Below are 12887 nucleotides of genomic sequence, written 5' to 3'. Positions count from 1 at the left end.
AAGGGAGTGGAAAAGGCTGAAGTGGGTGGTCTGGAAACAAAGGGAGTTTACATTCGGACAGGCAAATGTCTCCAGCCTTGAGAGGAAGGGTGCGGAGCTGTGTTGAGAACTGGTAGTCCCTGAGGGAGGGAAGGAATACCAGGGGGATGAGGTTTCCAGTGGGAGGTTAGCACAGGTCTGTGTTCCTGGTAGGAAAACCGCCCATGGAGCTGTAGCAGTGGTCAGGGCAGCAGCTGGTTGCCCTCAGACTCCCTGGGATCCCTTCCAATGCCTTTTCCCCTTCCACCAAGCGCAAAGAAGCTGCACGTGTCACAGTCAGGGGAGATCTCAGTATGCACTACTGAGAAAATGTTCAGAGAAGCCCTTGGAAGTTTTGGGGGCTGGCCAAAACCTCAGAACTCTGCATAGCCCAGCTTCCCATCACCTGCACTTAGTGAGTGCAAGAGAGCAAAGGCCCCTTTAGCCCTTTGCAGCCTTATTCAGACAGCAGCAAGTCCTGGGACAGGGACAAATGCAGATGTTTCCCTTCCCTCTGCTGATTTTTCCCTGGGGAATTTCTGCATTACCTCCACGAGTCACAGAACTAGAACAAAGTGCCTCTATTTTGTCTCCCGATTTCATTCAAGTGATGTCCCAGAAGCTGCCCAGGGCAGCTGGGGGTGTTTCTGCATGTTTTCCTGAAATCCCTTCTGTCTCTTTGGCTTCTACCTGGCCTCCACACCCATGGAAACTTTTATTTTTGTGTTTCCCGCTGGCATCCCCAAATAAGATCACGAGGTCTGGAACCAGCCAGACTTTCCGGGGACAGCTGGGTGCCAAAATACTGAAATCTCCTTCTTTTCTAGCACTTAGTTTTGATTTAAACACAGGAAGAATTAAAGAACCAGGTTGCAGATCATGGAAGAGTCAGGTTTGGGCCACATCTATCCAAGGAGTGTGGGTGCTTTGAAGAAAACGAGTGTTTTTTGGTTTATTTACTCAAAACAATGTGGTGAAACACTGCAGGGATTTCCAAGATGCATCATTATTTGTCTTTGATTAAATTTGGCTCTGGTTGGGCTGGGCTGGCCCCAAAATGCTTTTAGGAAGAAGTTCTTCCCTGTGAGGGAGCTGAGGCCCTGGCACAAGCTGCCCAGAGAAGCTGTGGCTGCCCAATCCCTAGAAGTGTCCAAGGCCAGATTGGATCAGACTTGGAGCAACCTGGGACAGTGGAAAGTGTCCCTGTCCATGGCAGGGGATGGAATGAGATGGGCTTTAAGGTCCCTTCCAACCCAAACCATTCTAGCATTCTGTGAATGATGCCTATAGCAAAATCTGTTTGACTCCTTGATCAGGGGGTATCCTTTCCCTTGCCCAGGTGAACTCCCTTGCCAGCCATACCTCAGAAGACAGGTCAGCTGTCCTCTGTGGCTCCACCCTGCCCTTCTGCACAGCTTTGTCCCTGTCCTGCTGAATTTTGTATGAGTGCATGCTGGCCTGTTAGCAGCAGCAGCAGGAGGAGCTGGTTTCCTCCTGCTTCATCTGACACCTTACACCAGGACACTTGGCATTTCTACAGTGTTCTGCAACAGGACCTCGGCACCTTCAGGTGTTATCCGACCCCTAACCTGGCCCCAGGATGTGAAGAATTTGCATAATCCCTATGTGATAGATGAGCATTGCAGAAATATAGTGATGACTTCCCCAAATTAGCTCAAACACTCATCTGCACCTCTGTATATCTCCTGCTATGGCCTTCAGATCTGTGGCAGTGAAAGAATCTGGATATAACACAGGCAAAGGGCAGGGAGAGCTCCAGGGCTGTGGCACCAGTACAGCAAACATCCAGAAGTGATAAAGTTGGCATGAGCCCACAGTGACCACTGTCCTTTTTCCCTTTGTCTGCCAAGAGAGCCAAAGAGATGGAAAACAATAGAGCTTTGTCCTGTCCTTTTTGTGTCTAGCAAGGAAAAAACCCAACTCATAGCATGAGTATCCTGGCAGGTGCTGGTGGGATCCCTGGTGGCCTGAGGAGCAGTTGTGCTGATCCCAGACACTTGCTGTATGTATGGGATTGGGGATCCAGAAAGCTTTGAGTGCCTTGAGCATGGATAACACATGGGACATGCACAACCTCTGGTAAATTGTCTCATCTCTTGCTCTCAGGGTCTGGCCCAGTGATACCTAAGACAATCCTTTGAGGGGAAAAAACAGAATTCACTTCAGTTCTCTACTAACCAGGTGGCTTTAATCTTGCCTCACACCCAGAGGAGTAAGCAAAATGGCAACGAATGTTATCTATGACTGATATCTTACAGATAAATAGTGCTGTGGGAATGGCATTTCCCACTGGCACCAGTGAAGAAATGGGAAGAGCTGAGACCACTGCAGAGGTACAAGGTGGTACCTGAGGACTCAAAACAGTGCTGGGCTGAAATCCCACTAAATGATACTAAAATCTTGGCTGGCAGGGAAAGAGTCCTGTTTGGCTTTATGTTAAGGAGTGGAAAGGATTAAAGAGAGTAATAAATCACACAAAAAAGCAGGATCGATACACATCCTGGAGGGCTGGGGTTATCAGCTTGGTCCAGGAAGCCAAAGCACATCTTTAGTGCCAAGTTCCCTCCCCATTTCCATGCAAAACCTTATTTAGCAGGGAGCTGGGATGTGGCTGCGAACGCTCCGTTCAGTAAGCACAGGAGATCAACTAGAGGGATAAACTGCCCGTGGGACCAGCTTACAGCCGGGATAATTGGTTAAGGTCTCTGGGAATGCTGAGCAGTGCCAAGGAGGGCAGGAACAGGCTTGTCTTTCTCCATGCACAGCCTCTGTCAAGCCAGAGGGGCACAGCACCCCCAGTACAACCTGCCAGTGGCCCCTGCCTCCCCTCCAGGCACATCCTTCTCTGATTAATTAGTTTTACCACACAGGATCCTACCTGATCCTCCCCACATTTGTTTACAGCTGCTGCTGGGCAGAAGGCACAGCAGAAGACAGGGAGATGTATGGACAAGTACAGATCAGTCTGAGGAATGAGAGGCATTGAATTTGTTTTCCTTGACAGTGCCATACCAAGGATCTCTCCTTCATTCCCTGAATCACAGTGCCGACCTCCCCGGCCTCTACATTCATTACAGCAGCCTAAGGGAAGTCCTGGCAGTTACTTCTGGAGCTTGCCAGTTCCTTATATAATCTTTACATTATCTATACATTATCTAGCAGTGCACGCACTATTTATAGGAACCTGCCAGCATAGCGTGAGCTGCTCTGTGCCAAATGGCAGGTCAGGACCAGTCTGCTGAGGAGAAATGGGGCAGCAAATGCTCTGTGTGCTCATGGCATCCACAGAAACCTGCCAGGCTGGCTTACAGAGCAGCAGTATGGAATAACCTCCATTCCAGGATCCCAGCATGGAGCCAGATGTGGCAGTTGAACACAGCATGTGCCAGGTTCCTGCTTCCTGCTCCAGGTTACCCAGCGTTAGTCAAGGATCTGGTTTTTGGCCTTGCACTGACCTGCTGTGCCTGAGCTCCTGACGAGGAAGAATGTGCAGGTCCTGCCTTGCTCCTTCCCTGTTCTTTATGGCCAGCACAGAGAGTTCCGTTTTGGGATATCTTTGCAGTTTAGGGAGCATTGAGCTCCCTGGGTTTGCTGTTAGATCTGTGGTACTTGCTGAACTGCTGGAGCTGATCTGTACTGGCGCCTGTGGCACTGGGAATGTCTGCCTGGTCAGTTCTCACTCATGGCTGGTGTGTGCAGATGGATCTGGAAGCTCTTAGAGTGAATGAACAGCTCTCATTGAGGTGTGAATGGGCTGTGGCAGCAGGGAGCAGCGCTGAATTCCTGCTCAGCACGCTTCATATTTGCCACAGCTCAGCCCCAAGTGCTCACATTCCTGCTTTATTAGCTGAAGACACAACCCACTCTAGGAAAGCAAATAAAAACCTGGCACAGTTCCTGGGTTGTGCAAGGACTGAGTACATGGAGTAACAGTGTGTGTTTGTGTTCAGTGTGTCTGGCGGCACGGTGTCCATCGGGCTGCTTGGAGCAGGATAATCAGGGCATTGAGGAGCTATAGCCTAGACCGGTAGAGATATTCCCTTTAGCCTTTACAACCAGACCTGGAAGAAACCTGCCCAATTATTTTTGACCAAAAAACCCAAAGTGGTGGTTTCTCAGCTTTCTGTAGCTGGTAATGACATTTTTTGAATGTCAGAACATAGTAAGATTGGGGAATCGTGATTTATATAATTCACTTTATTTGAATATTGAAAAAAAATCATAATGAAAAGTTCCTCCTTTTTTTTTTTTTTTTTTTTTTTTTTTTTTTTTTTTTTGTTATTTTTTTTTGTGAACTAGCACAACTTTAGTTCCCAAGCTATTCAGCCATATCCAAAACCCCATTTCCTTTTAGGAAAAGGTTCCTCTGTGTAACCTCTAAGCAGTTACTCCATGCAAGGAGAGAACTTGTGCTCAGCAGTTTCAAGGTGACAAAGTGTCACTGAAGATGCTGAACAGCACCACAGGTGGGACATCCCTCTCCACAGCACCCCTGTCACTAACTGCCATCCCAAACTTCTGGCCAGCAGCACCTGGAGCAGTGTCTGCTCTTCCCAGTAGCTCCCTGTCCAATGTGTTCCCTGTCTCACCCACCACTGGGGCTTGATCTGAAGGAACCAACAGGATTGTTGGCTTCCAGTTTTTCTTCCAGCCTTGTTTCCAGTTGGTGTATTAAGTGTCCAAGGCATTGAATAAAAGGGTCACCCACCCACACACACAGTGTCAAAGGGGAGCAGGGTAATCTGAAGCTGGAATCTCAGGTGGGAAAGGGGATGTGAAGAAGGGAGCTGGAATGGGACCAAGGGGGTAGGACAAGGCAGTTATTCAGGGCTGGCAGTAGGGGACAGGAGGAATTAATGACTTGGGCAAGAAGGCTGGATCTCTGCTGAACCTCAGGCTTTTTCTCCAGTATGATGAAATCTTTAAAGACATGACAGTGAATGGCACTGTTCTGATGTTGCCTGAATCCCTGTGGATTTAGGTATGGACGTGGTCGTCTTGACTCAGCAGTGTGGCTGAGCAGGCTTGGCAGGCCACTACTCCTGCCAGAGTTGTCTCTTGCAGACAATACCAGTGTGTGTTAAATCCTGCAAAAATCCTCTCCTAAACGTTGTGGGGAAGGAATGATCCCTCCGTGCTCCTGTCAATAACAATGTGACAGCCATGTGGCTTCCAGCTGGAACTGTGAAGCCACACTTCAGCCCAAGCTCATGGTTTGGGCAGGGTGTGGGAGAGCCAGCAGCAGGGAATTATGGTCTGGGCACTGTACTCAGGGCTGCAGGGTCTCATCTCAGAGACCTCTCCATGTGGCTGGGGTTGGAGGCACCATTAGAATACAAGGAGGTCTGTGGAGACCCCCAGGAGTTGGTTCATGACCATTAAAGGTTAGTTACTTCTCCATTGGTGTGTTCTGCCTGGCTAGCACCAAGCAGCTGTCTGTGGCTCTGGGGTGGTGCTGGCACCAGTGGAGCCTCTCTGCCCGTGGCTCCCCAGGAGGATGATCCCTGTGCAAGGCCACACTGGGCAGGAAGTGCCTCTTCTCTTTGTGATAGTGCCTCGTATCCTGTTACAGCGCCGCAGCCTGGCTTGGGTTACGGGTGTGCAGTGTCAAGTGATCGGCGTCAGCACTGCGCTTCTCCAGCCTAACTCATTGCTCCGAAACCCCTTTTCCAGCCCTGTGCCCTATCAAGTCTGGTTCTTTCCCAGAAATGAGTGCATTGAGGATGGGTGGGCAGGCTGGAACCAGCTGGCTGGGTCTCACAGGCTTGGCGTGGGGGGCTGGAAGGAGGCTGAGCACCGCAGGGTCAGACAGCGACCAAACAGAAATGAGCTGCTCCTCCCCACAGCCGTATGAGAAATCACTGCAATCATCAAACTGCCCCGAACTTCTCCTGCTACGCTGCCTAATCCATCAGGAGAGCCAGCCAGCACTGTTTGACATCTCTGGAAGCAGCTGAGAGGAACACCTGCAGAAGCCCACTGGGAGTCACCTCAGAAAGGGGTGGCAGCAGCTTTCCTGCTGTGGGAAGTGCTGTGCAGAAATACTTCCTGCCAGTCCTTCCCATGGGTTCTGCTGGAGCCTGGTTTCCCCCCCACAGGCTTTCATCTGGGCTCAGAACAGACGCCCGTAAGCAGAGAAGCAGCCTAATTTATTTATGGTGTGCATTAACATTTATTCAGCTGGTGGCTGTGTGGGGAGAGAGGTGGCAACCTGAGAGGGGCCAGCCATTCCCTGCTGCCAGCTAAGGTGGGACTGCTCCCTGCAGCCACAGACTCCTCCAGAATGTGGGGCTGAACAAATGTGGTGCTGTTTTACCAAAGGGGGAGGAAAGGATGAGTGTCCTGCTCCCACAAGAGCCAGGAAACTCTACTGAGTTTGGCAGAGCAGTTGGAAAGCATATCAAACTCTGGCAGGAACAAAGCCAGGGGAGGGTATCTTGGGGCTTTAAGCCAGTTTCATTGTAGAATTCCCCTTTGGTCATCTCTCCACATCCCTCTGTACTCACCCCAGTGAAGAATACATGGTGGTAGACAACATACTTGGTCATCAAAGCAATTTCAGCAGGCCAAGTGTGACACCAGAGATTTGCCCATCCATCAACAGCCATGTGATGAGGCTGTGTCCTATGATGGCCTTCTCACTATGCCCTGGAGCCCCCCCAGAGTGAACCTCTGCCTTCACCATCAGGGTGCCTTCCTGTGCACAGCCTGAAGCTGCTGCTGTGTTCCAGTCTCACCACAACAATTTTAAATATCCCTCTTCAGGGTCTCCCCTGAGTGGGTTTAATATTCCCAGTAAGTCCCTGTTGATACTGGGGACACTTTGGCCCTCAGGTAGCACTTTTGTACCCACAGTTGGCACCCCTGTCATGTTAGGCCAGTATTACTGTAGAAAAAGCATCTTTAGAAAGCTAAACCCAAGGCCTTGTTCACTTAGAAATAATATTTAGACACCTGTGTGCATTGGAGCTGTCATAACCCAGCGAGCTTTAAATGAGTGGATACCTGTCTGTGCTGGGAATTGGGAGTCACTGCACTTCTTGGAAGTCTGTCAGTGTACACAGGCTGAGGGTCCAGCCTGATTGCACGGGAGGAAAATGGAAATATGAAAAGTCTTGTCAGCTCCAAATGTCCCTCAGCAGAGTTGTAATCACATAGTCAAGGCCAGCTCGGCTTGGTGTGATTTGTTTCATTATGAAACATAATTCTCCCTGGAATTTTAGTTCTTGCTTGCCCTCTACCCCCAAATGTGCCAGCTCACAGCAGGAATTAATGCTGGGGGAGGGAGGATCTGAGTGGGAAAGGGACCAAGACATTTAAATATTGGTTTACACGTGCTGAGTGTCTTTTGCTGAATTAGTGGGTGGGTTTCAAGTGCTGCCAAGCAAAATCCCTCTGGATGTGCTTATGCCAGGGGCTGGGCTGGCCAAGAGGCACTGATTTGTGCAGGGAATGCCTGCAGAGCTCATTCTACATTTCAGTAGTGGCAGGGAAATAGCAGGCAGCTGCTTTACACCTCCTGAGGATTTGGCCTAGGGACATACAGTCCTCATTTCAGGTTTGCTGGAATTTGCTCAGAGAGGTCCCTACCCTGGTGAATTTGCTTTTGAGGTGTGTTCATACAAAAAATGTGGAAGATGAAATTCTGTGTTGAAAAGTGCTTATTTGAGAGCTGTGTTTGTTTCCAAGGCAGTCTGTCAGCCTTTCCCTGCACTGGCTTTTGTGGCACAGGATTGAGGGGTGTTCCCTGTGCCATGGCACCATTAGATCCCCCTCTGTAACTCTGATGGCTGGAGCCCTGGGTTGCCTGCACCCATGGGTGCTAGCCTGCAAATCTGCTTGGCTTTAATACTGTTGTGAGCTCCCAGGTTCATTTTTACACTTCTCTGTAGGGCTGTTTACCTGAAAACTGCAGCCCTCCTGCCCCTGCCAGGATGTGCCACAGTGTCAGTGCACAGCCAAAGGAATGTGCACTGCCTTGGAGGCAGGAGGAGTTTGGCTGCACAGCAGCCCTGTGTGCACCCAAAACTTCCATACCTCATCCTCTTGCTTCTTTATCACGTGTCCTTCTGTCTCCAAAAGTGACTGACACAGTTCAAACCTCTGCTTGACACCTGCCCATCCTGCAGCATCCAGGCCACAAACAGCCCAAATTTCTGCTCTGCCATTATCCTCATGTTTCATTTCTTGGGAGCTAATTAAAGTTAACAATGGCTTTGTTTAGCACTAAATACAGTCCCTGCCATCCCACTTCTCCCCAGATGAGGTTGGTCTTTCTGGACACTGCTCCAGGCCACTCCACATGGATAAACCTCCAGCCTTGGGCAAACGGAGTCACTTCCCAGGGACAAATAAACCATGCTGGCAGTTCATAGCTGCCAAGGACAATCTCTGATCAAATAGAAGATCTCCAAGGAAAAGCACACACAGCCTGTTCCTTCCCAATTAAACATCAACCAGGTAAATCCACAGCTCTCAGGTAGGAGAGCTGGCAGGCTCGGACACCCCAAAAACTGCTTGTGTTACCCCAGACAACCCCCAGCTTCTTACCCTGGAAATAACTGAGTGAGGTGATTTCTCCCATGATTTATGCTTGCTCTGCCCACCCCAGAGGCCACATTTTCACTTGGGGTACTTGGACGTGCTGAGATCAGGAATAACTGTTATTGATACCTAAATGTGCTCAACCCAAACAAGCTGCCTCTCGGACTGTGCACAAAAACCCATCCTGCCCATTCCCTGCACTTCCAAAGAGCCAAAGGGCACGGAATTTTCATGGTTCATTGAGTAGTTAGAAGAGGATAATCATTAACCTGCTGAGGACAGTCTTTCTTTTGTGAGGCCCTTTATCAGGTGATCTTGCTAACAGACCTGAGGAGGATCTGGGTAAGGGAAGCAACGTTCTGTTCCCACAAAATCCCAACTGTCCCCAGCGTGGGAGGTATCAGCACAGATGTGCGGTGTGTTTTTGCTGCCAGGTCAGGCCAGCCTGTTGTGTATGGAACTCTGGATTCATGTGGCTTTGATTGAGTTCCAGCCTAAAGCTCCCCAACATCCACATCCAGCTCTCCAGGGGTGCCTTTGCCATGGGAAACTTTGGATATGTTTGCAGGCATGACTCACCATACAGGTCCTTTGCACTCAGCTTGGAGGCTCCCTCAGCTTTGCCCATGCTGCCACTGAAAAAGGAAGAAGGTGCAAATCAACCATCGGCTCCCAAATATTTTTAATATCAGTTTTCACACAGCAGCTCTGAAGTTTCCCAGAGGGACCAGCCCTTCCCTTCCTTGCAAATCATTTCCTTGTGGGCCGTGCCAGCAGCTCCCTGTGCAACCCTACCCGTTATCCACACCACAGGCACATGTCACTGTACCCAGCTGTGGAAACAGGACACGGAGCAGCCCAGCCAGGCCTGCCCCCACTAGAGTTACCTTCACAATGTCCCCTGGAAGGACAGCACTCTGGAGCAACTGGGATAAAGACAGTGGCTCCCAGTGTGCCATAAGTGGGGTTGTTACAGGGAGACCCCTTCCATATTATCTCTGAGTCCACCTGAACCTGAGGCAGTGCAAGAGCCAAGGTGATGATCCCTTCTCAATGGACATGTTGGAGATGTACCCCTTGAAGGCAGGTGCTCGGCTATAGAACATATCCCATGTAAGGGAGGGTGGAATTGTGTGTAAACAGTTGAGTTTTGGGGCATCAAGTCTCTAAGCACCACATGTAGGGCCACCCCCCGTGCCTGGGTTGTGGGTAGGAATGAGCACCCAGGAGATAATAAATAGTTTGCTCTGGCAGAGGAGGATCCAATGGGATCTGAGGTGCTGTGGTCGGGCTGTCCTGCATGGAGCAATGAGCCCATGGGTGCCCAAGGGCTGCTTTGTGCTCTGTCACTGTGTCCCCCTGAGGGCAGGCCGTGGTTCAGGTGCTCATACCCAGTGCAGGAAGGAGGGAGAGAGCTGGTGGCTCTGGCTCCACTGAGACGTTGCCATGGGCTGCTGTAGCCTGAAGCTGCAGGTGGAGAAGCTCCTGGTGTCCCTCTGCTCTCTCCATCTAATGTGCCATTATCAAACCCCAGTGCACAGGACAGGTGATGTGTGAGGCAGTGCCAGCTTGTGAGGTGCCCAGGAGGGGTGAAACAAACACCAGGGACTTTGAGGATGAGTGGGACTGCTTGGAGTATTCCCTGAACAGTAGGAAGGAGTGGTGTGGGAAGATCCTTACTTTGATGAGCCGGGGTTGTTGTTGAGGGATCCCTTGTGACTCATGTTGCTTTCACAGGCCAGGCAACTGCAGCAGAAGCACAAGAGACAGGGTCAGTGGTTATAGAACAGGCTCTCAGGTGATTTATCGATGTGCATCCTGCCCTCCCCACCTCCAAGCTGGGGTCTCCAAGCAGATGAAGCAGTCAGGTAAGTACAAGAGTGTTTCCTTCCTGTTCTCAGTCACCTCTCACTACTCTGATCTAGGCTGAAGGTGACACATCCCAGCACGTTTTTTCAAAACCTATTTCCACCTCTCCCTCTTGCCCTTCCAGTCCAGGCACACCCCAACTTTGTGGCATTCCAGCACATCTTTTCCCAGCAGCACTGTCCTGCCTAAGGTTAAACAGGTTCTGAGGTGGCCTTTGTCTCCATGGTCTGTCCCAGGTCCCTGTGCCCATGTGCTCATGGCTGTGTGTCCCAAGTAATTTTTCAAGCCTAGAGTGCCATTAGCTTTTGTTATGTAGTAATTTTAAGCTCTACACCAGCTGTTAAAGTATCTTTACAAGGGGATTGCCCACATAAAGTAAAAAAGGATAACTGACTGCTGCTCCACTGGCAGCTCAGGGATGAAGGAAAATGTACTGCAGTGAGTGGTTAGTGACAGGCAGACAGGATCAGCACAGATCATTTGCCTCTTCTTTCCAGTGAGAATTAGAATGTGGGAGAAGATGTGAGAGAGATCCAGGCACTGTTCTGGCAACAGAACTGCAAGGGAAGAGAAACAAATCCTGTAAACAAGATATAATAAGATCTTGGGGAATGATTTGTTTTGGTATCCAAGCTCTTCACCTCTGCTCCGTGTGTGAGCTGAAGGGAAGCCAAGGCAAAGTCCTAAAATTTTTTTAAGTCTCTTTTGGAAAGTTCAGGGGCACTTCTGTGCCTGGGTCAGACCTCGCTTACCTTATGATAAGGTTGTCAGAATTCAAAGGTTTGGCTTTGAAATACTTGTTTCTTGCCTAAAGGAAAAAATTCCTCAGTGGGACTTCCTGCAAGGGAAGTGCTGAGTGTACTTGGCATGTGCCAAGGGCTGCCATGACAGCCATGGGCAGGCAATGGAGCTACCTCCAAGGGTTTGTCTTCACTGAATCTAGGCTAAAGTGTGTGTAATCCCCAGGGAATACTTGGGAGTCATCCCTGACACCTGGGATTTCCCCTCTGGAGCTGACTATCTGCTGCAGGGCTTGTTGTATCATCAGCAGATACATGCCCTAGATTCCTTATGTATCCGTATTTATTCCTCATGTTGGAACACTTGTGGTATTTTGCTCTGTGTGTTTCACCCTGAGGTGAGGGCAGAGAGAGTTTTCTTACTGATCTTATCAGAACTGTCAGTGGGATGTCAGAGGGATGCATTTATGAGGATGCTGGTAAAGTACTTGTCTGTAAACAGACTGCATGGAGAACCCCAGCATGTTTTGGGCTCAGCCTTACAACTTTCAGCCTGTTTTCTGTCACAGTAACAGGCTCAGCATGGAGACACTGCTAGAAAGGACTCTCAAGTGTATTTTAGTAGCTGGTATGTTAAATTCCCCCTTTTTTGTCTCTCTTGTGGTTGATACTGAAATCTCTATGCACACCTATAAGAGGTATAAATTCATAACCACATTAGAATAGAAACCTGGTGGTCTGCCAGCTCCTCTGAGTGTAATAAAACCCATCCCTGTACCCAAGCTTGGATACCTGTGAATTTTTCCTCTGTTAATAGCTGTCTGCTGGTTTCCTTTTACATTCCTCAAACTGTTCCTATCTCCTGGATCTCTTTGTGCATTAGCATAAGATACCTGGAAAAGAGAACTTGGGCTCTTAAAAACCCCGCTCTGTTCTGTTTACTCTGCACCACCCAATCACTTGAGTCCCACAGCTGATGATAGCTGGGAGTGTTTCTGCATATTAGTGTCATATTTCTGGCTCCCTTTCTCTTACTGCCCCAGGGCCATGTCCTAATGTACTGAAATCCAGGTTACTCCAGCAGGAATGTGTCATCAAGTTTGGCCCATGGAGCTCTGACCTGTCCTAGCCTCAGCTGTGAAGCACCAGGAGGAACCAGGGATCCAGCAAAGGTCTCCCTGGTTTTTATTCCTCCTTCCTATGCTGTGTCCAAAAAAACCCCTCTGGGATCTGCTCTTTGAGGAGCCCATCTGGGGCAACCCAGGGTGGCTGCCAGAGGTGCAGACTCCATGGCAGTGGCAGAGGAGTCTGGCTTCATGGGTGAAGCAGGACCAGCCCTGAATTCTTCATCTCATGGTGGTTAATAAAGTACTGATGGGATCAGCTGGTCTCCCCGAATGATAAGCTAACCTGGAAGGCTGTCCTCTCTGCCAGGGTGCCTATGTCCCAAAGAGGCCATGAAAGTGGAAGTAGTGCATACACCTGCCAAGTCAGCAGGTCCTTATCATGCTGGGCTCCCTTTTCTTTGTTTATTCCTGCTATTTTCCTATTTGCCCTTTACTCAGCTCTCCCCACTGCGTTCAGGCCGTGGCCGTGCTCAGCCTTGTGTTGGTCACAGCGAAGGCGTGGTGTGGTGCTGGCCAAGTGAAACCAGGATGGAGCTTCATGCCAAAGCTTTTAATTCAGCGTTAATTG

The 12887-nt window shown here is 49.7% G+C and overlaps 2 protein-coding genes across 4 annotated transcripts in view; one reads left to right on the top strand and one right to left on the bottom strand.

The window, feature by feature from the left end:
- The window catches only part of DEAF1 (DEAF1 transcription factor), a 79007-nt gene that overhangs the window by 20025 nt on the left and 46095 nt on the right, over positions 1-12887 (top strand). For both annotated transcript variants that reach the window (XM_053946552.1, XM_053946551.1), the window contains one exon: positions 10321-10451. In XM_053946552.1, the coding sequence (XP_053802527.1) occupies positions 10439-10451 (13 nt within the window). In that variant the 5' untranslated portion in view covers positions 10321-10438. The remainder of the gene's footprint in view (positions 1-10320; positions 10452-12887) is intronic.
- Positions 1-12887, bottom strand: part of LOC128790088 (epidermal growth factor receptor kinase substrate 8-like protein 2) — a 47632-nt gene that overhangs the window by 18820 nt on the left and 15925 nt on the right. Inside the window, exons 2-3 of one of the 2 annotated variants that reach the window (XM_053946547.1) lie at positions 10264-10329; positions 9163-9218 (exon numbers count right to left, since the gene is read on the bottom strand). In XM_053946547.1, coding sequence (XP_053802522.1) covers positions 9163-9218; positions 10264-10307 — 100 coding nt within the window. In that variant the 5' untranslated portion in view covers positions 10308-10329. Of the gene's footprint in view, positions 1-139; positions 210-9162; positions 9219-10263; positions 10330-12887 lie in introns of those variants that run through there. The other variant, XM_053946549.1, reaches the window with a different exon arrangement.

This window comes from Vidua chalybeata, chromosome 6 (assembly GCF_026979565.1).
Source record: "Vidua chalybeata isolate OUT-0048 chromosome 6, bVidCha1 merged haplotype, whole genome shotgun sequence".
In the NCBI taxonomy this organism is placed as follows: Eukaryota; Metazoa; Chordata; class Aves; order Passeriformes; family Viduidae; genus Vidua; species Vidua chalybeata.
Note: the sequence above shows the minus strand (reverse complement) of the source record. Positions and strands in the feature narration are given on the sequence as shown.